This window comes from Sorex fumeus, unplaced genomic scaffold, assembly GCF_029834395.1.
Source record: "Sorex fumeus unplaced genomic scaffold, SorFum_2.1 ptg000005l, whole genome shotgun sequence".
Classification (NCBI taxonomy): Eukaryota; Metazoa; Chordata; class Mammalia; order Eulipotyphla; family Soricidae; genus Sorex; species Sorex fumeus.
In genome coordinates, this window is record NW_026606062.1 from 7,111,856 (window position 1) to 7,138,955 (window position 27,100).

The 27,100-nt window shown below is 44.8% G+C and overlaps 1 protein-coding gene across 1 annotated transcript in view; it reads left to right on the forward strand.

Moving 5' to 3' along the window:
* The window catches only part of CAB39 (calcium binding protein 39), an 87,286-nt gene that overhangs the window by 41,394 nt on the left and 18,792 nt on the right, over positions 1-27,100 (forward strand). The window contains exon 3 of the mRNA XM_056121599.1: positions 25,153-25,317. Within this exon, the coding sequence (XP_055977574.1) occupies positions 25,153-25,317 (165 nt within the window). The remainder of the gene's footprint in view (positions 1-25,152; positions 25,318-27,100) is intronic.

Below are 27,100 nucleotides of genomic sequence, written 5' to 3' on the forward strand. Positions count from 1 at the left end.
TCCCGTCGTGATTCGTGGAGCTTCCTCCTTGAAGATGTGAAGGCCAGAAGTCCTCATGAGTGGTTCATATATCTTAGATCCAGCAAGCACAGCAGTGCCCCACTCAGATCAGTGCTACTTGATCTGAGAGCTGGAAATGAACAGGCCAGAGTCTAGCCACTTCCCTCCACTTTCCCAGTTATCACCCTGGTCTGACTACCATCGTCTCTGCCCCAGATCACCACATTGGCCTTCAAACAGCCATAGCAATTCTTTCAAAGCAGAGTCAAGTACTTAGCCTGAATGAAGCTTAGCAGACCAGCTTCGGCCTAGGCCTAGTTTAAGCCTTTCAATGAAGAGTCCATTTTACTCATACACAGAGACCATGTATGGGCTACAAAGCTTGAGACATGTGCCTTTGAGCAGGAAAATAATTGCAGACTGCCTGGCTGTGAGGCCCATAATCTCAGGGGTGCCTTCCCCGAGAATTTTCCACATTCCTTCCTTTCCTTGGATACTCCAGTGAGACATCGGCCTGTAGTCCTATTTCTCTGGATCACCTTGGCTCAGTCCCCTGTCAACTTCACAAAAGTTTTTTTTTTTTCTCACCCCACCCCCTTAAAATGAAACCCTTTCCTGTGACCTTCCTGGCTTGCCCTGTTCCTCTGTAGCACTTATTATCTTTGATATACATATTGATGTTTACCGTTTCTCCCCCCTGGTAAAATGCCAGGCCTTCCATAGACTGAGCTCAGAAACACTCTGCACTATTGCTCTTAGTAACCTCCATGGTGTTTTCTGTTCAGTGCCTTCCCTGTGCTGAGATGCTCAGAGGACACTCCCGACTGGGTGAGTGAGTGATGGGATGATTCAGCTGGTGAATCACTGCACTTGCAGGCAGGGCTCATGGAGGACTCCAGGGCTCTGTCCTAGACTGTCTTGCTTTTATTATTACTGATTCTTAGCAGATACTGTGAATGACAAAGCCTGTAGGGTCACAGATTCTATGGAGGACTGAATCTGACCCCACAGAACAAAGGGTCAGTTAGCTGGGGGGTTGGGGGGGTGCTGTGACAGGAGAGGGAAGGAGGACATGCAAACTTGGCTGGTAAAATGTAGTCTGAATAAAAGTATGACTAGGCACGAGAACTGTAACAGAAGCCTTAATGCAAACAACAGAAATAAAATAGAATCACTAAATATACCTTATTAAACCAAGGAAAACAGAAAAAGAGATTAAAGAACAGGTGGGACCAGAGGTTTAGTGTCTGCCTGCATGAGCCTGTCACTGGGTTGACCAGATGCTCCCCCAAGCACAGAGCCAAGTGTGGGCTCTGAGCACTGCCAGGTATTGCTCCCCCCAACAAACAGCAGAACAGATGGGGCAAATACATAGTAAGGCAATAGATTCAAATATATCAACTATAATATTAAATAGGACTGAAGAGCGAGTGTAGGAGGTAGGGCACTTGCCTTGCATGCAGTTAACCCCAGTTTGAATCCCCAGCACACATATTTACCTTATCACCTCCAGGAGTGATCCCTGAGCACCACTGAGTGTGTCCCCGAAACCCATTTTAAAAAGTAATGATATTAAGTATGAGTGGTCTCATTATCCCAGTTATAAGTTAGAAATTGTTCTATTGGACAAGAACATCATAATAACATGTGTACTTTAAAAATGCACGTTGAGAGGACCTGAGCAATAGTACGGCAGTACTTGCCTGGCATGAGGTCAACCTGGATTTAATCTTGGGCACCCTGTATTTCCTCTATGATTCCTGAGCACACCGTGAGCACCACCAGCTGTGCCACCTCCAAAAAACTGAAAACAAACCTAAGAAATGCACTTTGACAATAGTGATGCAGTTGGGGTAAAAGAAAGCTGGAGTGACTTTATAAATATCAGACAAATTAATTTTAGAGCAAGAAATATCAGTAACAACTATTTAGTGATAATAGGGGTCAGCTATTCAAGACCATAGTTGTACATGTCTACGCAATTAATAGTAGAATTTTAAAGTAAAGCAAAACCTGATAAAATTGTAAGGAAGTAGTTTGAGCTGGAGATTTTGGTAACCCACTCTCAGTAGGTCAGGACAAGGAGACAAAATGCAAGACAGGATCTTTTTTTTTATTAGAATGTCAGCCAGTGGCCAGAGTGATAGTATAGCCATTAGGGCATTTGCCTTGCATGTGGCAGACCTGGGTTCAATCCCCAGCATCCCATATGAGCAATATCAGTACTAATTCCTGAGTGCAGAGCCAGGAGTAACCCCTGAGCATTGCTGGGTGTGACCCAAAAAGCAAATAAATGAAATCTTAAAGAAAGAATGTCAGCCAGGATCTTTTTTCATTAGCTTATCCTTGGTTTACAATCTTTGGGAATTTCAAGGAGGGAGCATGTATACCTCTAGGCACTTGTAATTGTCACCACCGACCACCAAGGTTCAAGGGCTTCACACCACGAAGAATATATCCTGTGCTCACTGTTCCATGTGCCATGTTCAATTTCCCTCTGGGAATGAGCATAGTTTTTACTGAGTCTACGGTCTAGTTTTGTGGGCTTTTGCCACATCATTTGCAATTAGTAATCCAATCAACATGTGGGTGAAACGCTCCAATAATTATCTTTCTCCCCCTTTCTTCACTTAACATGCTCATCTAACTTCTATTCATTGAGTTCCCGAAGGCATGATTTCATCTTTTGTAATCAGCCAGGATTTTCTAGTAGTACAGGATGAAAAGGACAAACTTACATATCATGACCTGTGACTGCAGTGAAATTAAACACCAATAGCAAAAATCCTTGGGAAAATTCCAGAACACTTGGAACTAAACGTCATCTTTCTGAATAACTCTGGTATCAAACTAAAAATTAGAGGTTGTTTAAATGGAGTAAAGAAGAGAGTGCATGGCCTGGAGAGATAGTACAGTGGGTAGGGTGTTTGCCTTGCATGTGGCCAATCTGAGTTCGATCTCCAGCACCCCATATGATTCCCTGAGCTTGCCAGGAGTGATCCTTGAGTGCTGAACCAGGAGTAAGCCCTGGGCAATGCTGGGTGTATCTCCCAACCCCCTAAAAAGATAAAAGAACAGCAGATCAGGATTGGTTAAACTAATAGGAGAAAATGACTCACTAAATGATTATATTAGAAAAAAAAGAAAAGTCTCAACTTATGCCTTACACTTAGAAACAGAAGAGCAAATTAAACTCCCAAGTAAATAGATAAAAGGAAGTAAAGATCATAGCAGAAATCCTGTAAAGAAAAAAAACAATGAAACTAAGAAACTGGTCCTTTGAGAAGATGGATAAAATTAATAAATTCTCACTGAGAGGTGAAGGTAGGAGAGATAGCTCAGAGGATGGAGTGCATGCTTTATATGCAGGAGAACCATCTTTGATTCCTTTTACCATCTGTTCCCCTGAGCACTATTGGCAGGGAACCCCACCCTCTAGCACCTTTTGGCCAGGTGGGACCCAAAGCCCCCCCTATAAGAAAGATTGAATGGAAAAAACAGAGTAAGTTACAGCCAACTAGAAACTGGAATGTAAGTTGACATCACTATAGATTCTATTAATATTAAAAGGATGATAAGAGAATATATGGAATATATGGGGCGTAGATCTCCAAGCCTGCTCGAATTGGGACTGGGGCCTCCTCCACCCAGATCCCCCATCTTCCAGTATGTAGGCGTTACACCCACCAGCTGCCCCCAGCGCCGTGTAATCCCATCAACGGCCAAGACCCAGAGACTATAAAACCCTGTTCCCAGAAGCACATGGCCGCATTTGCGGCCGCACGACATCTTATCATCTAGTTCTTACTCTGGAGAACCTGGCAGGCTTCCAAAAGTATTCTGCCCACACAGCAGAGTCTGGCAAACTCCCCGTGGCGTATTCAATATGCCAAAAACCAGTAACAATGATGGGTCTTCTCCTGACCCTGAAAGAGCCTTGAATATGGCACTTTTTAAAATCTCAGGGCTAGGACGAAGGAGACGTTACTGGGGCTTGCTCAAGGCAATTGATGACCAACAGGATGACAATGATACAGTGATGAAAAACTTTGTGCTAATAAATTTGACAAAATGGGCAAAGTTGGCAAATACACTCACCACTATACCGCCAATACAAATGGACAAAGTTCTTAGAAGAAACAAATTGCCCAACCTCATTCAAGGACGTGTAGATAACCTTAATACCCCTTATCAAATGAATTTAAAATTCAGTTATTGATCTTTCCACAAAGGAAAATCTCAACACTTACGTCACTGGAAATCTTGCCAAATATTTAAGAAATAAAAGTCCCCAAAATTTTAAGGAGGACTAATTCTTAACTCATTTTATGATTCCAGGATATGCTCCTTACCTAAACCAAGACAAATTTACATGTTTCACAAATAAGGCACAAAAGTTCTAAACCAAATTTTAGGAAATTAAACCTAACAGTGGAACAACGTATCATGACCAGGTAGTTTCCTCAGCTAATAAAAGGCACCTGCAGATATGCTGCAGACAGCACCGTATACAGTGACGGCCATCCAGTGTCTCCATGGTTGAGAGTAAGGTAGAGCCATTCCACTTTTAGCGCTGCCGTTCAAATTTGTACCTGGAAATTCTAGCCTGTGAAGGAGGTCAAGTGAAAATAAGAAGTAAAAGGCATGGAAAGGAAAAAAGACATTTATAAATAAGCCGGCAGAATAGAACCATCCACCACCTCCACCCCTCAAAAAAGACAACAACAACGATGCATGAATGTTGCAATTTTGCTTTTCGTGTTTGCGGTGTCTTCGATGGAACCCAGAACCTCATCTCAGTGAGACATTCGTCCTACCATGACCTACGTTCCTGGGCCCCAACTTTCTGAAAAATTTTTAATGGAGGTTTTAATGTAATTCGGTGGAGAGATAAAAATTGTTTCAACAGATGTTATTGAAACAATTTGATAACCACCTGGATAAAAGAAAAAAATTGTACCTACACCTCATTCCATATACAAAAATAAACTCGATGGCAGTAAAAAAATCTTTGTGGCGTATTGTACCCTTTTAGAATGACCAGCGTGGAAAATGTTCATCCAGGTGTTGGGAGTGGCATGAAGCCATTGGAACTACAGGTAGAAATAGTGGATACAAACTGCTTTAGAGGAGAACAGCGGTTTTTTGTAAAGCTAACTTATCTAACCATTCCAAGCCTCTGTTCCTGCTCCAAGAATATGAGATGTATCTCTGTACAAAGACTGGTTCCCAATTGGCAGTTTTGATTTGTGAGCATCCAGAATAAGAAGGAAATACCCCAGGTGCATGACTGACCTGGTTTTCTGTCTGGGAAGTAGAAATCCAGTCGTTAATAAAATGTGCTATTACTCAATGAATTATTTGCTATACGTAGGAACATGAATAAATCTCACAGCAGTTATAGTGAAAGGACACACTACTGGATTGTCAGTAGTGTGTACTGTATGATTCTGTATAAAACTCTAGAAAGAGAAATTAACCCCTAATAACTGAGCAGTGTTGCTCTGGAGTATCTGAGGATGTGCAGAGTTAGAGGAAGGGTGGAGGCATGAGGGACTGCCACGGGGACTGGGGAATCCTGGGGGTGATACTGTTCTTGTGATTCGTGAGTGTCTACATGTCTACACTTACCAAATGGTACATTTTAAATATGTGTTTTGTTTTTTTGTCAACTGTAACGCAATAAAGAGTTTAAGAAAAGACTTAAGACTGTGTACCAGATGAGACAGAAGTAGTTTAGAAAGCACAAATGTATTTATGTACACCCTCAGAATAAATCATGTAGTAAAGCTCCTAGAGAGAATATTGAACACCTGGATTGCAATAATAGAAATAACCGTTTATGGACAGAGTGATCCTCCGTGTAGATCCTCTGCGATGTGAAGACACTAGAGTTTATTGGGAGAGGAGTGGCCAGGACGCAGAGAAATTCAAAACTGCCAGGAACTGCAATGTGGAGATAAGGTACAGAAGGAATAAAAGTTGAGCAGTATGTTTCTGTAAGCTTAGGGAAGCCCAAAAACTCTAATTCAGAGTGTTTTAGGAACTCAGCTAGCATAAGAAAAGAGAAGGTTCCAGGTGGTGGCAGGATATGGAAGAAGACCTTAGTGGAGTAAAACAGCTTATTTCATCTTATTGTCAAGAAAATAATAGGTTGAAGCATTTCCTTTCTCTAGGTGGATATAAAAAGATATGGATGCAGTGACCTTGCAGGCATTCTAGAAAGTGTTCAAGTCTTGCATGGTGACACATTTTTCAGTTCAACCGTAAGAATGATTTCTGGTTACTCTCATGACCAACGTGTAAAAGGCTATTGTTGGTACCACATTATAAAGAGCCAGGGATGGAATTCACTGCTCCTAGCTCAACGAAACCTCAGGTAGAATTATGCCCGTTTTGGCTTTATTTCCTGTATCTGTGGGCATTTTATTAATTCTTTTGCTCTTACAGACGGGTTATACATCTGAATGTGTATTCCTTTATTTGTAATGTGTTGTTATTTTTGCTTGTTTCATATGGTGATGGTTGCCATATTAAGGACTGGGTTTGATTAAAATAGAATTAGTCCCTTGAGAACTTTTAAAAAGCATTTGTGTAATGTTACTTTTTGTATACTTGAGGAAAAAATACTTATCCTGCCGTCCTTATTTTTAGGTACTTGGGGCAGCCTCAGAGAGTGGAGCGTGGGGGAGGGCAAAGTTTGTTCTTCCATTGCTAACACCACCCTAAGGAGCTTGGGGATGGAATGACTGTCGACATACTCTTCTCGTTGCGTGTGGTATAAAGAGGCAAGGCTGCCCTGCTCAGCTTATATTTGGTCCCCTTCATCACTCTGAATGCGTGTGTTCACAGTGTTGAATAGCTATATTCATTTCATGAGAGGAATTAGTTTGCTGGCATATTTAAGAGGGGGCAGGGAGGAGCCTTTTCAGAGCAAAGCCATTTAGCAGTGACTCATGGTTACTAAACTTGTTTAGAGTAATCTTTGACACCAGAAAGTTAATAATAGGTTTTTCTTAGTCCACCATGATCTTTTAGCTCAGAATATATTCTTTAGTCAAGTGTATGTGGTTTGGTGTTTGTTTTTTTTTTTCCCCAAGAAATTTATTTGTATTTCTTTTATTTGATTTGGGGGCTACATTTGGTGGTACTTAGGACCTACTCTTGGCTCTGTACTCATCAGCGGTCACTCCTGCCAGTGCTTTGGGGAACCATATGCAGTTCTGGGGGTCTGATTGGGAATGGCTGCATGCAAGGTCAAGTGCCTTAGCCCTGCACTATCTCTCGGGTACTCTGTGTGTGTGATTTTTAATTTAGCACATGGTAATTGAATTGGTCTCATCAAATATTTGACAGGAGTATTTCTCAGTTTGCTTTTAGATTCCATCTCACGTTCTTTCTCTTCATATATGCTTTCCCCCCTTTTCTTTTCTTTTTTCCCCCTTCTTTTTTTTCTTTTAGGCCACACCTGGCAGTGCTCAGGGCTTACTCCGGCTCTGCACTCAGGGATTATTCCTAGCAGACTTTGGGGGATCCTACTGCGGTATCGGGGATCAGTGCAGATCAGCCACATGCAAGTCTGGTGCCTTAGCCACTGAACTAGTTCTCTGACTCCTTATTTTCAATAGAGTCACTTAATAGATTGCTTTTGAAGAATTAATATTAAAGTAGTAAGCATAGATAGACTAGCATTACTATTTAAAGAATTTGTTTAGGCTGATTTCTTTACTAAAAATATTCCAAGAAAAATATAAGACAAAAATTAGGTGATTTAAATCCCCATGCCATTTTCAAAAATTATTATTTTAGACCCCCATACCCCTGCCAGATTGGGGCTCTTTGGGACATTTCTCAATAATAAAAACTTACATATAAATTATAAATAGACCTGATTATATAAACAAGATGGTAAACAAAAGCATAGGAAATTATGCTTAATAGATTTTAAATTTCTAACTTCCTAAAAAGTTTACAAACAGTGAGTTTATAAACAATAATTCTCAGTTATGTGGGGGTTTTTTGGTGGTGGGTTGCTTTGTTTGAATTTTTGGTTTTTGGACTCCTGGTAGCATTCAAGGGACTGTGGTATCAAGGATGCGAGCTTGGGCTCCTGCGTGCAAAGCATGGTCCAGCCCTTTGAGCCGTCCCCCTGACCCTGAAATAATGCTTTTCTATGCTGCATTTCATAGTTGCACTTGTACTTGACCGTTTTTTTTTTTTTTTGCAAAGATGACAGTGGGAGAAATTACAGTCATTACCTGATATCTTTTCAGAAGATTCTCAACTCCATTGAATTTACAGACATTTTAGTGTTCTTGTATATTGGGCAGGTAGATAAAACACGTGGATCAGATTTTGTCCCTACTCTCAGAACTTTATGATCTAGCTGAGAAGACAAGCCTATAACTAATACAATATGAGGCACTCGGGTGTGAATAAAATTCGTTGAGAAACAAGAGAGTTCAGCAGTTAATCCCTTCTGTCAGTGTCAATTGCAGAGATAACATTAGGTTTGAAGTGACATTTGAGTTGGATTTCTAAGAGTGAGAGGGACTGAAACAGCCCAAAGTATTCACTGTTCAGTTCACTGCGACAGCTAAGGGTGACTCTGTAAGGATAGAAGTAGGGGGAATTGTGGGAGGTGAAGTGAGAGATGCTGAAGATGTTCCTGTTTTGCTTTGACTTAAGTGTCTATTTTTAAATAATTATTCAGAGAAAGGTGCTAAAAATATACAGGGAGATCCCTTCTTTTCCCCTCCCCCCAAAGCCCCCAGTATTTTGGGTCATTCTGCTAGCAGTACTCAGGACTTACTCCTGGCTCTGTCAGGGATCATTCCTGGCAGGACCATATGAGACGCTGGGGATCAAACTATGCATGATCAGCAATGTTCAAAACAAATGTGTTACCTGCTATATTCTCGCACCTGTCCCAAGGAAATCCCTTCTTTCCTTCAGCGGTAACATCTCATATACCTATAAACAGTGAAGAAGTCACATTGGTACTATCCGCTGACTTTGTTTTATATTTGGCCATATGTGTGCATCCAGTTCTTGTTTCATATTGACAATCCACAGGCCTTGTTTCTGTTTGACACTTTGTGTTTGTGTCTGTCTGTCCTGTGTCAATAGATTCAGTGTGTCACATATAGCCATTTTGTTTCTTTGCCGCTCACCATCAGCTTCAAGATAAAGAACTGTTCCATCAGCACCAGACCCATCAGGCTATAGTCACGACCCTCTCCTCTCCCTCTGTCCCTGACTCTTGCTTCACCACTAGTCATCTCCAAATCTACATCTTTGTTATTTCAAGAATGTTTTATAAATAGAATTCTACATTAAAACCTTTTTAAGATTTCTGTTTTAATTGCACTTAATTCCCACAAGTTCCATGCTAAGAATTGCATAGGTGATTCCTTCCAACCTCTGAACTATTCTCTGTTCCACAGAGGTATCCCAGTATCTTTGGCTGTTTACTCGTTAAAAGCTGCTGTGCTGTTTCTGGTGTTGGGTACTCACGAAGAAGTCTACTAAGACTGTGTTAGTATTGATTTTGTGTAATATAAATCATCTTTCTTCTGTGAGATATGCCCAAGAGTGCAGTATGGCATATGCAGGTTTTGATTTATGAATGATTTATGGAAACTGCCAAACTTTTTTAGAGCTACAGTAGCATTTTGTGTTCCCACTAGCAGTATGTCCAAATCAGAGGAGTGAGGGGGGTGGTGTGGTGTATTTGGGTAGACGGGAACAGTGGGCAGAAGGTGGACCTGTAGCGAGAACTCTAGTGACAAAGCTTCAAAAAAGAGAGTGCCCAGCTACACTCCTGAGGGAGAACTGAGATTTGACAGCTGTCTGACAGTAACAGGCTCCCATGTCCTTTAGTCTAATTTCTCCCCACCAAACCTTTTCCCCAGCATGAATCAGTACACTGTGGTTATAGATCTGCCTATTCCCTGGTTTTGTAAAGTTTGATAGGTACTGGGCCAGGGCCATCTGCTTAGATGTGGTCAGTAGCTGCTATCTGGGTGCAGCGGCAGATTGAGTCATTGTGAAAGGGCCTCTGATGCTCAAAACATTTGCTACCTACTGACCTAGAGTTCGACTAAAGAGATTATAGTGGCGATTCGGGTTAGAAATTGAAGGGAGGAGGCAGGGAGAGAGGGTTTTGTTTCAGTGTTAATGTGGTTGCCTATCAGTATAGATCCAGTTTTTTTTAATTTAAATTTTTTATTTAGGCACTGTGATTTACAAAGGTGTTGATTATAGAGATTCAGGCATACAGTGTTCCAATAGCAATCCCACTGCAGTGTCAGCTTCCCGTCTATCAGTGTCCCCAGGTTCCTTTCTCAGTTTGGTGGTTGTGGTTTGTTGGGGTCTCCTGCTGACAATGCTCTGTGGTTTAGGTTATGTACATACACCTCACCTCTGCACCACTTGCGCACTATTTGTAAGGCTGGCCATAGCTTTCCATTTTACGGGTCCAGTATAATCTAGCCAGTTTGGTAAAATCACTTTTTCTAAACCATTTTTATTGAGATGCCAGTATTTATAATACTTAATTATACTTTTTTTTGCATGCATCACACCCATCATTAGGGCCCCCTCTCATGTATGCTCAGTTCTTTAAGTCTCCTGTTCAGATGACTTTGGCCATTTGTTATTCCTTTACTAAGTCTCTTCCCACATAATGAGAGTGGCCTTTTTGCTTTATATTGGGGAGGTAGTGACATACTGATGATTAAAGCTAAACTCCCGGAATTCCCCAGAATTGTCATCACTGATAAGTTGATAAAAGATATTTTCCAAAAAATCTTTCTCTTTCTGTAGGTATATAAGTTTTAAAAGTAAATAGTGTGAAATATATTTTTAAATTAACATGAGGGCCAGAGCAATAGTACAACAGATCAAGCATTTACCTTGTACACGGCCAATCCATTTCTTTTTTTTTCTTTTTTTTTCTTTTTAATTTTTTATTGTATGAGGTACTTCACAATATTTTATTATATTTTTTAATATGTTCAATATATAAATTTTTTTATTTATTTTTTAATTTTTTTCCCTTTATTTTATTATTTTTTTTTTACAGTTGTAGATTTACAATTTTTTGTGCTTGGGTTTCGATTATACAATGATCAGATACCCATCCCTCCACCAGTGCCCATTTTCCACCACCATGGATAATATCCCCCCACCCCCATCCCCCCATCCCCCCTGTCTCTGTGGCAGGGCAATCCCCTGTGTTCTCTCTCTCCTTTTGGGTGTTGTGGTCTGCAAAAGAGGCATTGAGTGGCAAACATGTTCAGTCCATAGTCTACTTTCGACATGCATCTCCCCTCCTGGGAGGATCCTCCAAACATCCTTTATTTGGTGCTCCCTTCTCTATCTGAACTGCCCTTTCCTCTAGGATACCCGGCTGGCCTCTAAGTTATGGAGTAATCCTCCTGGTGCTGATCTCAGCTATTCTTGGGTATTAATCTCATACTTTGTTACTTTATATCCCCCAGATGAATGCTATCTTTCTATGTCTATCCCTCTCTTTCTGACTCATTTCGCTTAGCATGATACTTTCCATATTGTACCACTTGTATGTAAATTTCATGACTTTCTCTTTTCTAACAGCTACATAGTACTCCACGGCCAATCCATTTCGATCTTAGGTGCCCTGTACAGTCCTGCGAGCCCACTAGGAGTAAACCCTGAGCCAGGAGTAAGTCCTGAGTACCACTGGGTGTCGCACAAAAATAAACCAAAATTAACATGAAATAGATAAATCCTGCCGTGTTGTAAGAGTGAGAATTATAAAAAAAAAAAATAAGGAAATATCTGAATAGGTCTATAGGAGTATGTTTTATCTTAAAAAGTAACTACGCTTTATGCTAGAAGATACTATTTTCTAGATAAAGCCTAAGTATCTTCATTAATATGTAAAAAACTAATAAGGGGCTGGAGTGATAGCACATGGGTAGGGTTGTATGCGGCGGACCCAGGTTTGATTCCCAGCATCCCATATGGTCCCCTGAGCACCTCCAGGAGTAATTCCTGAGTGCATGAGCCAGGAGTAACCACTGTGCATTGTTGGGTGTGACCCAAATAGCAAAAAAAAAAAAAAAAAAAAACACAAAAAAAAACTGCAGTAAATCTCTGTCACTGTATCACTTTCATTGTGTTGTTCATTGGTTTACTCAAGTGGGTACGAGTAACGTCTCATTCATCTCAGCACTGAGATTTTAGCAGCCTCTCCTTACTCGTCTTTCCCAATGCTTCCGTATTGGAGGCTCTTTCAGGATCAGGGGAATGAGGCCCATTATTGTTACTGTTTTTGGCATATCGAAAATGCCACGGGTAGCTTGCCAGGCTCTGCCGTGCAATAAATCTCCATAGATGCAAAAGAAATCATCTGAATAGACATAGACCATTACAAATCGAAGCATGGGAAGGGCAGCCCAGTCTTGTGAGCCACCATATATAGCACTGAACCCTCTCTGACATCCACCGTGTTCTCTTTCATCTCCTGCCACGAGGCCATCTTAGGCTGGTCAGTGCTTGGGCTACACTTGGGTTCAGAGGAGGAGCTGGTGGTGCCATCACCATCTGTGAGCGCTTTGAGAGGCGTGTCCGGACTCTCCCTTTGTTGGCCACAGTTGTTTGTGCGTCACCCCAGGTTCCCTGCGCTGTGAGGGGACCAGTGATAGGAAGTAGGTGGAAGGTGGAAGACTCAGTGTGATGCCATCTGAGGTTTGGGGTCCTGAATTGCATCCTTCTCTCCCTTCTCTCACATGACTCTGTCATGGGCCAGTGGCCTGTGGAACACCTTAGTTCTAACTGGGGGGTCAGGAAGGACATGACTACCACAGACCTGAAATTGTGTCTTGTCTCTTCACCTGGGCAGGGGACGAAATGTACTTCTGAGATCGTTACCAGTGAGGGTGTTGGGAATTTTGGAGTGTTGATTACTGCTTTCGTTGATCCCTATAGCTTAAAAAGGTTCAATTTAAGAAAAAAATTTCTAGGTAGGGATTTTTTCCTGGTTGGAATTTCTAGATCTCTACCAGGAGTGATCCCTGAACACTTCCAGGGATGGCCCCCAAACAGAAGAGTCTTGTGTTTCTTACTGAAACCAGTGAACAAGAGTGAGCTGGTAAGGCAGTGTCCTCACGTTTCCAGCCTGTGTTGGGGACTGTTTTCTCACGTTCCCCTTCATGACCACTTGTCTCTTGTGCCAGTCTGTGCCCATTGAGCTTAATACGAAGTGTGCTCGTACCACATGAGTGTAGCACTTGAGTCTCTGATCACCAAGACCAATTGACCAAACATTCCACATGGTCAGTGAGCAGCAGCTGCCATAAAATCTGACCAGGTCTAAGCCACCGTCTGAGGACTTTGGATTGTGGGGAAATGGTGGGGGTTAAAGGAAGCATAAACTTGGGGAAACTCTAGGTACATGTGAGAGGTGACAAACTCCAGAGACTGGGGCAAGGTTCCAAGCACAGTGACTTTTGTCCAGGGGATTCATTCAGGAAGCAGGCAGGGCAGCTTGCATGCAGACGTTGAGGCTCACTCAGGCAGAGACCAGATCCCCAGGAGAGAGGGAGAGTCGACACCAGCCTAAGAGAATTGGGAAGCCTTTCTTCGGCATTTGAGATCTTCAGGATCTGAATGGCTCTCAGTGGTCCTCTGGCCCCAGACTGGTAGTGCGCACACAGCCAGCAGCTCAGCATTGTGAAGAGGACATGTGTGCGAAAGCTTGCAAACCCTCTTCCATAGACGTCTAAAAGATAGTTTACAACCATAATGCCCAAAGGGAAAGAGAAAGAAGAAAAGTGCCTGCCTTAGAAAGCTAGGTTGGGGGGAGAGTGGCAGGAGGGAAACTGGGGGCATTGGTGGTGGGAAATGTACACTGGTGAAGGGACAGGTGATGGAACATTGTATAACTGAAACCCAGTCATGAACAGCTTTATAACTGTATATCTCATAGTGTCACTGTCACTGTCCTCCCGTTGTTAATCGATTTGCTCAAGCGGGCCTAGTAACGTCTCCATTTTTGAGACTTGTTGTTACTGTGTTTGGCATATCGAATTCGTCACGGGTAGCTTGCCTGGCTTTGTCATGCGGGCGAGATACTCTTGCTGGGCTCTCCGAGTGGGGCGGAGGAATTGAACCCAGCTCGGAGGGGCTGGCTGTGTGCAAGGCAAACACCCTACCGCTGTTCTGTAGCTCCAGCAAAAGTATGAGTGGTCACAAGGTCAATCTCATAGTGATTCGGTCACAAAAAAAAGAAAGAAAAACAAGAAAAGAAAAAATAGGGGCTGGAGTTGTAGTACTGCGGGTAGGGCATTTGCCTTGCACATGGCTGAATTCCCAGCATCCCATATGGTCCCCAAGCACTGCTGAGAGTAATTTCTGAGTGCAGAGCCAGGAGTAACCCCGTACATCACCAGGTGCGACCCGAATAGCCAAAAGAAAAAATGGTTGCAGAAGCTGTACCCTTCACATGCACCCCCAGCTGTGTGCTTTACTCAGCTGTAGGACAGCAATCAGTGAGGACCTCAGCTGACATGATAGTCTCACCTTTTATCAGTCCCCACTGGGGTCTTCACCCCATCGAGTTTTCAGGACGAGCTGTTACATTTGGCTGTAGCATCTCTGTTGTCTGTCTCCAGTGTTGGATTGGTTTGGTGCCGGGCATTGTGCCCCATCCTGAATTCTTGGACGCATGCGCACTTTCAGGCCTCAACTTTGACCTGCACCAGTTTCTCAGCATTGACACTGACCAGTTATTTCATCTACCTTAGTTGGATGAAGGTTGACGTGTTTCCATGTTTCCTCATGACGACTCACTGCAGTTGCTGTTGAGGCAGCAAAACCCTAGGGCTGATGCTCTGCGCTCATTGTTTCCAATCAGGCAGGCACAAAGCTCCTTGTCGTTTGTTGGGTCCTGTACTGAAGCGTGATGGTTCTGCTTTTCCTTTCCTCGTTAGTACATCTCTGGTGAGAATGCTCAAGTGTCCTTCAGCCCCATAAGTTGTTCTAGGTCTCCAGGACTGGGACAGAAAGTAGGCAGCTGGAGGTCAGAGATAGTGGGGATTGTCATTAGAAAGTCTCCTCAGCCCCAACAGATTGCAGCTCCCTGCCCCACGCAGAGTCGAGAAAGGAACTCAAAAGTGGAGTGGCATTGAAATGTCAGCTGCGAAGACACACTGGTGGGAAGTGACGCAGGAGGTGTCCTTGACCACCTGGGAAGCAGTTGAGCAGTGTGAGTTTGCACACAGCAAGTGTGCACGGGTTCTTTTTACTGTGTTTGAATCCCAGGAACTGGACTAAGGGTAATTTTCAGTCAAGGACATCCAGGCCTGTTCAGGGAAACGTGAGACTCAGCGCTCCATGCCTGGGAGCCCTGACACGTGTTCTCTTAACTGCCAGGTACCATGGATTAAGTGACACTGAGCTCAGCAGCTTGGAAAAGGTGCAGTGCCTGGTGGCTCTGACTGTGAAGCCGCATGCTCCGTAGGTGTGAGGAGATGGACGGGAGGTGGCAGATAAGGAGGATGTGGTTGGAGAGGCAGGCAGCATGTTGACAAGAAGCAGACTGGCAAGATGGGCAAAATGAATAGGTGTGGTCCTTAACATGGGTGCCAGCGAGGGAAACCAAAGCCAAGAAAGAGAATGGTCACCTCACCCAGCATGCTACATCTTTCCTGGTGAAATGGTTCTTAAGCTCTAAGAATGTCTTTTGGTAATGTTTAGCTGTTTCTTATTCTGCTCTAGACATTTGTTTAATTTGTAATTGTCCATGTAGTGGAGAACAGAAAACACAAATAGTTGAAACATGCGTAAAAATAAATGGTATCTGATGAAATATGAACTTTGTATTATTTATCATGACTGCTATTAAATAGTAAATTGAATGACTCTTCATTTATCTTGTCCATCATGTTCCTGACGCTCCTGGGTACTTCCCTGATCACTAACCGTGCAATGCCCTGTTCGAAGCTCTTGGCCTTCTGCTTCTGAGTGGATCAAGTCAGCCTGGTAGCTAAGCCCCATCAATCTGAAGATTTTTATTTAGCTTTGTTCTTGGCACTTTTCTCAGAATGTAATTGACCCAAGTTTGATTCCTCTGCCCCTCTCCGAGAGCCCGGCAAGCTACCGAGAGTATCTCATCTGCATGGCAAAGCCTGGCAAGGCTAAAGCCTACCGTGACATATTCGATATGCCAAACACAGTAACAAGTCTCACAATGTTACTGGGCCCACTTGAGCAAATCGATGAACAATGGGAGGACAGTGACAGTGATAATTGTTGGACCTGCTTGTAGATATATAGACCTGCATGCTTAATTATTTAAAGTCTTCAAAATGGTGGTGGGGTGAGTAAATGCCTTATTGGAACCATAAAGGAGGAGAAATGGAAACAGAAACAGAAGTAAACTAGTCAGTACCAACACAGTGAGCGCTGGGTCTGCTTATCTCAGGCCTGTGACTGAGGAGCTCTGCTGAGAAGGTGTGAAATGTAAACCACTCACATCTGAAATAGAACAAGTGAAAAACGAAGGTGTTCTTGCCACCCCTTTGGCCCGCTGGCCCGCTTGATCCTTCCAGATTGTGCCCTCTGTGTGTTTGTAAACTGAGCTTGAAGGCAAACCACAATCAGATTTAACTTTGAAGGCCCGTCAGCAGAACAACAGAACGATGTGACTCAGAATTTCTAAGCCAGCTAGTATTTCCTTTCCTTCGGCACTGACACGGACCTCTCGTCCGTCAGCTGAGTACCAGATGCAGTAGTTGGTTCTCATTAGGCCCCACCTCGGGGAATGCCCACACCATGAGCAGCCCCCGCACGCTGGCACTCGCTCAGCAGAATAACCACAAGACCGAGTGGGTCCTCTGTGCCTCCTTGCACCCCACTCTGCCAGGTAGATTATTCCTTCACTTGCTTGATGCCTTCTTCACATCCCTGCATCTGCACATCAGAACACCTGCTGTGATTTGATGGTGTGATAACGCAATATTTCCCTGCAGCCAGTTTTCATCTTGATTTTGTAGCCCACTAATCTAGTCCTTCTTGATGCAGAAAGAAAGAAGGAAATAGTTGTTAGTGAGAAATTCCATTCTGTCCAATTGTGAGAAACGTCATGAAGGAGAAAGTGCACTAGAGTTTACCGAGGAGAGGGCCTCTTTGAAAGCGATCATTGAACTGAGTAGTGATGGAAGGGAGTGTGGGTACTGGTCAGGAGTGGGGTGCTGGGGGCAGGGCAGTGTAAGAATGAAGACCAGCAGGACACAGAACATGGCCACTCCTGCAAGGGAGGTATCAAGTGCAGGGACTGGTGAAGCGCCGGGAGCATCGGACTGTGCAGGTTTCTGTAAGCTCTTACATGCCGGGTGAGGAAGGAGTTGTCTGAGGAGCTGTCGGAGTGTGTCTGTTACAGAGATTCTGCTTGTGACTTGAGAGTGAGCTGTAGTCAGGCCCAGTAGGAGTTCAGCAAGAGTTACAGCTCCTCTGGCTTGGGTTGTAATGGTAGGGCGGGCTGAAGTGGATGGATTTGGGACATCAGTGCTGAGTTGGTCAGGGGCACTGTGAGGAGGAAGAAGGCAGAGTTGAGGATGACTCCCTGATTTCTGGCACTTGTGTCCATACCATCCTGGTTATCAGTCCCTGAACCAGAACAGGGATGTCTGCCCTACAGGCTGGTCCTGGGTTCTGTTTGAGACACTTTCCCTCTCGGGCCCCCTGCCACCCTGAGAAGGTTATTTTGAGTAGGTCGCTGCAGGGTGTCCTGTGGGAGACCTGGATGAGAGATGGGGATCTGTGCAGCAGCTGCACGCAGGCGTTAATTAAAGCTGTAGGTGTGGGTGAAATCACAGAGGGCGCGCTGATAGAAGCGGGGAGGCCCTGTACCCTGTCTTGAGGGATTCCCGAGTTTTAAATGGTCTAGTCAGGGAGGATGAGCTGCAAAGTGGAGACAGGAAGAAAAACCCAGGGAAATGGGAGTGCAAAAATGAGGGTGGTGATGAGTGACAGGAACCAGGGAGGAACGCTTTTAAAAGCAGGCGTGATCAGCTGCCTCCAGTGCTGCCAAGAGCTTACATGTAACAAAGACTCAAATTTTCATTTACAGGCAGGCAGGTGGTTAGCACAAAGCTTAAAAGAACTAGATGTGGTGGCCAGATGGACCAGTGCTGAGAGGGAGGAGGAGAATGCTATGACCTGGGGAGGTGACAGCTGGGAGGGGCCTCTTGGCCTCAAGATATTGTTCATAGGAATCTCCATCATACTTAAAATCTAGAGAGGCCCGCCCGCAGCGCCATCTTGCAGTGAAGAAACCTGGCTGGCAGGCACCTCAACACCCAGAGAATTCTCGGGGCCCCATACCGAGCCGGCAGCCCCAGGAGGTCCCTGGTGGAGCAGGTGCAGTCTCCCCGCCTTGTCCAGATGAAATCCCAGTGACCATGAGCTTCTACAAGCATGACTCCGGTATGTAGGCACCGGGACTATTCTTCCGCTATGCGGCCGCTTGTGCAGCCACGTGACCTTTCCTGATATGCAAAGTGAGCAGTGGAAAGTAAATGATCTAGCGTCTATCCCTGGAAGGCAGGCTTGAATGGTGGTGGGCAGATTGGAGCAAAATAAAATGCCCAACAGAAGTGCATCTGGACTGTGCCATGCCGCCCCGGGAGGGGGTGTTTGTCCCTCCGCCTTTCTCCCTTTATGGCAGCAGCATGGTGGCCGCCATCTTTCAGAACCTAATGGACAGCCAGGCATGAGACTGCAGTGACGAGGTACGTGGGACCTCATGGGATGGGAGGTGGAACCGGCCCATCTCCCCATCCTTACGAGGCCCCGAGTTGCCGCCCACGAACACCTCCTTCGGCTCCAGACCGGCCATGGTCCCAGAGGCACACAAACCAATCTCAGATACCACCAGCTTTTGGCAGAAATGCATCTGGACTATGCATTAAACTACACCTCAGAAGGGAAGGATGTTTGTTCCTCTGCTTCTTCCCCCTGGTGGCAGTGGCATGGTGGCCACCATCTTTCAGAACCTAATGGATAGCCAGGTATGAGATTGCAGTGATGAGGCATGTAGGGCCTCATGGGATGGGGGAGTGGAACCGGCCCTGCAAGGCCCTGAGTTGCCGCTCACGAATGCCTCCTCCAGTTCCTGAACGGCCATGATACACAAACCAACCTCAGAACCCAGTGGCTTTTAGCAGTAATCCCTCCAGACTTATTACTAAAATACCAGAAATCCAAAATCACGTGGCCACAATAGCGACCACACAACATCATAAGCTCTAGATAATCAGCAATAGAAAACAAATTATCTAATCATGTCTTTTTGGCAGGTCTGATTGTTGGGGAAAATTCCAAACAATAATGATGGGTCTTTTGTCGTAATATTGAATGTGATCAACATAGAGAGAGAGTAAAGTGAAAATCTGCCACACAGGCAGGGGACCTCTATTGCAAACTACAGTACCCAAAAGGAGAGAGAGCAAAAGGGAATGCCCTGCCACCGGGGTGGGGGTGGGGGGGGAAATGATATGGGGGTGGTGAGAGGGATACTGGGATCATTGGTGGTGGAACGGGCACTGGTGGAGGGATGGGTACTCGATCATTGTGTAACTCGAGCACGAAAGTTTGTACCTCATGGTGTTTCACTGATTAAAAAAATGGTTAAATAGAAACAGAAAAAGCCAAGTGAAGGGGAGTCAATGATATGAAAAATATGTGACTTAGAGACGGAGTTCCTGAGAAGGCAGGAAATGAGAGGGATCCAAGAGAAGGTGAGGCTTAATCTAGGTAGCTGAGTCCTACAGTTAGCAGGTGGAGGGTTCCATTGATTCTTCACATCTGCAGCAAAGGCGATGGTGTCACTTTGTCAGCAGAAGAAGGGGCTTTCCGTATTCTTCAGGTTACCAGTCAACTGCCGTCCTGCACACAGCTTTCTCACCCTGGGTCTCTTCTTTAGTCATAAAAAAAAATAGCCTTTTGGGATATTACTCACATCCCATATGATTACTAATTTAACCTGCTGAGCTGGCATATACACATGTTGAGGGTGGTTTAGTTAACACAAATTGCAGTGCCAGTATCGCTGTGCTCAAAGTATATAATTTGACATTTACTGTATTTGTAGATATGTGCAACCAACCTGAGGTATTAGAAGTATTCATCACCTCAAAAAGAAACCCAGGGGCTGGGGAGATAAGGTGGGGCTGAAGGGCCTGTAGTACAGGCCTTAGTTTGAGTCTTGGTTCCACATGCCCCCATCAGCACCCCTGGGTCTGCCCCTGGGAGCCCCTGGGAGTCACTCACCAGGAGTGACACCTGAGCATTGCTTGGGAGACCCAGTTTTTCAATATCCTTTGATGCTCCCCTCTTTGACCCCCAACCCCGCAAGTGCCCAGGATCTTGTACAGGGCCTCATGCATTCAGGGCATGCTCTCTACCACGGAGCTACATTCCAGGCTCTTTTTTTAATTCCTTAACTGAGCATGGAGTCTGAATTCAGACTTAAAATGGTATCATTCCATAGGCATCTGATAAGTTGCTGTGAGTCTACAAACTGTGATCCAGGCAGAAGAGGAAAAGGGGGTGAGGCTTGCTCCAAAGGGTCACAGGTATCAGACCAGTAAGCGATTCCCTACTGTCAGAGGTCATCATCTCAAGGGGGAGATCAGTACCATGGCACGGAGAAAGCAGCTCATGGGTTAAGTCAGAAGAGAACATTGACTGTTGAGAGTGATTTTATCTTTTGGGCGGGGGGGGGGGGGTAGATACATTCTGGTATGCTTTAAATTTGCTTGATATATTTGAAGCAAATTAATTGGGTTAATGAACTGTTTGCTATCAGAAAGGAAAGGCATTAACCAACAATAGAAGGCCAGAGAGAGTACAGCAGGTAAGGTAAGGTGCTTGCCTTGCGCGCAGCCAGCTTGGGTTCCATCCCCCGCAAGTCCTGCCAGGAGTTTAAAGAGCCAGAGGTAAATCCTGCAGATCACTGGATATGGCCCAACCACCCCGCCAAAAAACATCCCTCATAAAGAATAAATAGAGTAGTAACAGCAGAAAGTAAAAGGTAAAAGATTCTGCTTACTACTGGTAGAGTCAGGTTTCATGTAATTTGATTATAAGGAAGATAATTCATAAGCTTTTTTAGAAAAGAAAGTAGAAAATGCATAGGTTTGGCTAAAAGATAGATTCATTTTCTAGTAATCAAAAACTCTAGAAGAATTAGTATCTTCCCATTTTGTCAAAGTATTGAATAATTTTCGAATACAGTTTGGAAATAGGTGTACATGTAAGTGACTGGAACGCACATGCCCAAAGTAGGTCATTACTGAAAAGAACATGGTGACTCAAAAGCGGCCTAATGACAGGCTCCACTCCGTCACTCCCTTTCTATATGAATGTGGGAGTCATACCTATTTTCATAAAATGCAAATATGAGAACAATAACTAGCATACCTTGGATGTCCTTAAGAATCTAGAAGTGGGTCGGGGATAGACTGCTTAAGTGACAGAGCACATGCCTTCCCTGTGGGGGGGCCTGTGTTCGGTCTCCCGCACTGCCCGGTCACCTGAGCATTGTGGAGTGTGACCCTGTTAGCCTCTACTTGAAAAACTAAATAAAGGAGTATCCAGGAGTACTGCCTTAATGATGGACAGTGAGAAGTATAAGGGTTTTCGTTCCGGCATCATACCGTGGCTTTCATGAACAGTGACTGCAGGTATGAATTACATGTATTGGCAGAATGTCTTCAGTGTATCCTCAGGCTGTAATTAACTTTTGCAGTGGTGGGAAATGGAGATCCAGTGTGTTTTCTATCATTCTGTTGTAGGAATCTACCTACCTTAAAAGGATAGTTAAGCTGAGAGATTTGTTGGAAGACCAGGGAATGAATGGAGGCCAGATGCACTCGGAGAAACCCATTTATAGGGAAGAGAAGTTAGAACCCTGCCAGTTCGCAGTGCCAAACCAGAAGAGATTAGTGAGGCAGTGTTTGTCTCAAAATAATTTTTAGCAGCCATCTGATTCTGAAATCTGTTTTGAATTATACTGAATTCTATGCTGAATTATAAATGTTGGAAATACTTAAGTGAGGCAACATAATTTTTGTAAGAAAATTAGAGGTCATGGAAGGGTGGGGATGGCTTAGCTGCTGCTGATGTGTGAGTCTCTGATGCGTATGTCTGAAGTTTGTATAACAGGCTATAGAAGCTAAGTTTTAAATTTTTCACTCATCTCTAATGGTCGAAGCGATAGCATAGTGGGTAAGGCATTTACCTTGCACGCGGTCGACCTGGGTTCAATTCCTCTGCCCCTCTCGGAGAGCCTGGCAAACTACCGAGAGTATTCCACCTGCACGGCAAAGCCTGGTAAGCTACCTGTGGCATATTCAGTATGCCAAAAAACAGTAACAGCAAGTCTCACAATGGAGACGTTACTGGTGCCCACTTGAGAAAACCAATGAACAATGGGAAGACAATGCTACAATGCTCTAATGGGCTACTTGAGTCTCATTTGACTTATTAACTATAAACTAGGGGTTTTTTAAATTTTGCTTTTGGTGGTTGCTTTAAGACCTGCAGATATACCTTTATCTTATTGCAGTGTGTTCTCAGCGAATATTATAAATTTTCACGTACAAGAACCTTACAGCACTGCTTTATCATGTCTTGTGATTATCACATTCCAAAAGTTCAGGGACAATCGTGGTGTTTTGGCATACATATGATAAAAGTACATAGTTGCCATGTACTTTTATCATATGTATGCCAAAACACCATGATTCATATTTTGTTTTAAAGAGCGTGTGTGTGTGTGTGTGTGTGTGTGTGTGTGTGTGTGTATTTTGCTTTGCTTTGCTTTTTGGGTCACACCCGGCTTTGCACAAGGGTTACTCCTGCTTCATGCACCCAGAAATTATTCCTGGCAGTGCTCAGGGGACCATATAGGATGCTGGGAATCGAACCCAGGTTAGCCGCGTGTAAGGCAAACACCCTACCCACTGTGCTATTGCTCCAGCCCCTTAAACAGCCTATAATTTTTTTTTACATTCAATATTTTTTTTACAGTTGTAGATTTACAATTTTTTGTGCTTGGGTTTCGATTATACAGTGATCAAATACCCATCCCTCCATCAGTGCCCATTTTCCACCACCATGGATAATATCCCTCCCACCCTCATCCCTCCCATCTCACCCTGCCTCTGTGGCAGGGCAGTCCCTTGAAACAGCCTATAATTTTTGAAGACCTTTGGATGGGGGGACTTCCCTTCCCGGTAGTGCTCTGGGAGCCTTGGGTGCTCGGAGCAGGGGGTCAGGTGATTTCCAGCAGTTCTCGGCCAGCCAGGCCGGGCAGGTCAGTGCTAGGGCCTGAGTATGTAGTGTTGTTCCCACAGGACCACCTGGTGCCAGGGTGGAAGCGCGTGTTAGAGACCGGCAGTGGGAGAATCTGCCCACTCAGTGCCCTGTGGTTTCCGTTCTTCTGTGAATATAGAGATTTCCAGCTGAAATCATTTTCCTTCTGCAAGTGACGAGATCTAACAGCTTTTCTGTGTCACAGAAACTCTTTGCCTTACCTTCAGTTTGTAAGCATTTTAGCTGCGTGTCGAACACTCAGTGGCCGTTTCCCCAGGCCGTGACACTGACTGCCCCTGCTATCTTCAAGCTGCATCATTACTGTCAGAAACTATTTGATCCCTCAGTGTACTTTTCTTCCCATTACTGTGCTTAAGATTATAGTTTTTATCAAATTTGCATGAAATATTGCCTATTTTTTTAAGCCTCTATGTCTTCTCCCCCCCGCCCTCCTATGTGCCTCCCTTCTGGGGGACTGCACTCGCACATACTAGATTGTTCAAAGTTCCCATGATTCACTGCTCTCCTCTCCCCAGGCCCCACCGCACCCTCCAACGTTTTATTTTGGAGACATTTATATTGCTCTATCTATATAAATCTTTACTTCTAGTGTCCAGTTCGGTGTGGGGTTTTTTTTTTTTATCTGAAATCGCTTTTATTTCTAATGTTTGATTTGGGCTTTATGAAAGTGCTTTTCTGACCTCTGACTATGCTTTTTTCTAGAAGACACTGGTTATAGTTACAGTTTTTTAATGTCCTTGTTTGTTATTTCTGTCACCTTTGTCATGTTGAGAGCTGTTTCTGTTGTTTACATTTTTTCTCATTACTGGTATCTTTTTCCCACTTTGAACCCTTACAGGCTTTTAAGTTCTGTTTGGTAGGACCAGAGCAGAGTTTTTTCCAGGGCTCGTTTTGTCTGTTAACTGAGGCAGACCCTTTTGAATGCTGTGCTTAGCGCATGGCCGGTAAAAGGTTTTCCTTTTGGGCTCTCAGGAACTCTCTGTACCTGGGCTGAGCCCCGGGGTCCTAGTCCCAGCCTGAGTGTCTCCCCTCTGGGCAAGTGTTGAGAAGCTCTCCACTGTCCTCTCTGGCATTCGGCCCTGACTCACAAGAGACCACCTGTCCTGCCTGGGGTGGGCACTGCAAGCCAGGGCTTCTGTGAGATCCATGTCGGTGGCTTCCCTCTCGGGGCTCTCTGCCCTCACTGCCTGGAGTTCAGTGTTAGGGAAAGGTCATTCCGTGTCTTCTCTGTATTTCAGGCCTTCTTAAGGGGGAGGGTAAATCTCTCCTCCCTCTACTTCCATCTTGGTCAGCAGTGGAAGGTTTTTGTGACTTTCTACTGACTGCTAACGTTTTAGCTTTGCTTTCAAAGCCTCTGTCATCTCCATTTTCTGCTGTCGCTCTTCTCTGGCAGACCCTGTGTTCCCTCTGCCTCAGCCCTGGCTGTTCCTTCCCCTCCATCTCCCTTCCCCCCGGTGCTCACCTGTCACCTGTTTCACTCTCCTCAGGTCAAGCTTCACCCCTCCTCCGTGCAGTCCCCTTCCCCAGAGAAGGAGCTTGGCTTTGCGAAGCCACACGCCTGCGTTCAGGGTCCGGCTGGCGGGATCTCTCCCCTGGGGCATCTCTTGCTCCCCATGTCGGCACACCCAGTGGCCTGTCACAGGATGGGCTTGCCCACTTCTGCGCCCAGTGTGTGGGTGTCCGCGACATTGAGAAGGCATTAACACAGGAGCTCCTGATTCTCTGTCCCGTGAAATGAACTGTTTCTTCTCTCCCTCAAATCAGGCTACAGAAGAAGTCTCCAAAAATTTGGTTGCCATGAAAGAAATTCTCTACGGCACGAATGAGAAGGAGCCGCAGACGGAAGCGGTGGCGCAGCTGGCGCAGGAGCTCTACAACAGCGGCCTCCTCGGCACGCTCGTGGCCGACTTGCAGCTCATTGACTTTGAGGTAAGGTCCAGCTCCAGACCCTGCGCCCCTTGTGGCCCTCATGTGTCCTGGGAGGGTGCTGCTGAGCTGCCTGCTGAGGCCCTGTCCCCCAGTGACCTGCCTTTTAAATTGCGACTTAACGAACAGCACTGTTCATTATGCCCTTCGGTCACTTAGGCTGCTTTATTAATAAACAGTTGCATTTTTGCGTAATTCTCTGGTCTTTGAATGTTAGAATTGAAGGAGGTAAATATCTTCGAGACCATCCAGCGAGACTCAAGGTTAAACGGGTCAGGGCCTTTTTGGTGTGTGGGTGTATGTGTTGTATATTTACTATGCACCACTTTATTATTGTTGTTATTATTTTAAATAGAAAGGTATATTGAAAAGTAGGAGGGAAAGAAAAAGAAACTCCCCACCCAGGAAGGAACTTAGTATAGGACTAAGTTTCACTTTTCCATTTTTTAATTGGAACATTTAAATAGGCAGATTTTATACACAATTTTGAATTTCTCATGTCACTTGAAAAATTGTACTCAGGCTACCCTAGGCTGCTTCCTGTGTGGCCCTTGGCCAGAGCAGAGCTGCAACAGCCCACCAGCCGGCCAGCATGGCTGCTTTTCCACCCAGGCTTGATTTCCCCACCTGCCTTTTCTCCCTACCCTGGCCGGGCCTGTCGTGCTCTGGGCAGCATCAGAAGTTGTTGCTGAGTTTTACTCCATCGGCTGGTGCCCTGTTCAAGGTGCAGTACTTTAAACAGGGAGAATAACACGTCTCTGGGTGTGAAGAGCTTCGGCACTGTCCCGAGCAGTGTTGTCTTTATTCCAGCCACGGGTTCCTCAGAGATTGGATATGCTGGACACCCCCCCCCCCCCCCAAAAAAAGATGGCAGCTGTATCTCCAGCTTCAATCTTGGAAGATGGAAGGGTGTGGTGGATGCGTGACTTCAGTACAAGACTGTTGCTCTCTTCCTATTCTGGGGAAAAACTAGACCCATGATATTTTTATTTGTGTAGGTGGTTTCATCTATTTTTAGTAGCCTGTCAAATTCCAGTAACAATTTTTGGTTTTCCTGCAAAATTGGGAATACCCCAGAGCATCCAGTTTCCTCTCTCTTGTCTTCTCTTGTATCTGCTGCCTTTTCCTTTGCCCATTCTACTTCTGAACCTAGACGCTGAATTTCATATTCCTCTGGCACATCTTGAGAGCTCCCTGTCAAGATGGGTGGGTCTGGAGACGGGGTGGAGGTGGCCCGAGAGGGCCCCAAGATGGCCTGGCACTCGGGAGTTTGTGACACTCACAGGGCTGCAGGCTCAGAAGCCCCATCACAAGCCATAGGGTCCAGTTCTTCGTTTGTTCATTCCCTGTGCAGCTTCCCAGTTAAAAGGTTCTAGATAGCAGTAGTGTCCTCCCTCCTGTTTGATAAGAAGTAAATCCTCTCTCTGGACTACATCAGGTGGTCAGTGCGTGCCCTCATGCTAGTCGCGATGAAATCTTGCCCAAGTAGACCTCGTTTCAACGGGAGATGGATTCACTGTGTCGGCAGCTGGGGCTCTTAAGAATTCTTCCATTTTGTTACCCTCGCAGAGCCCAGTTTCTTCTCCTTCCACCCCTCTGTACTGTTTACAGCAGGAACTTCCTGTTTGAATCTGCTTATTCCTCTGGATCAGAATCCAGCTCCTGAGTCAGCCTAAGAGAAGGGTTAGAAATGCTATGTAGTGAGAGTTCACTTTGTTCGACACATCACGCATGTTAAAAATAGTGTAAAACTATAATGGAGAATCTGGACTTAAAAGTCAAACGA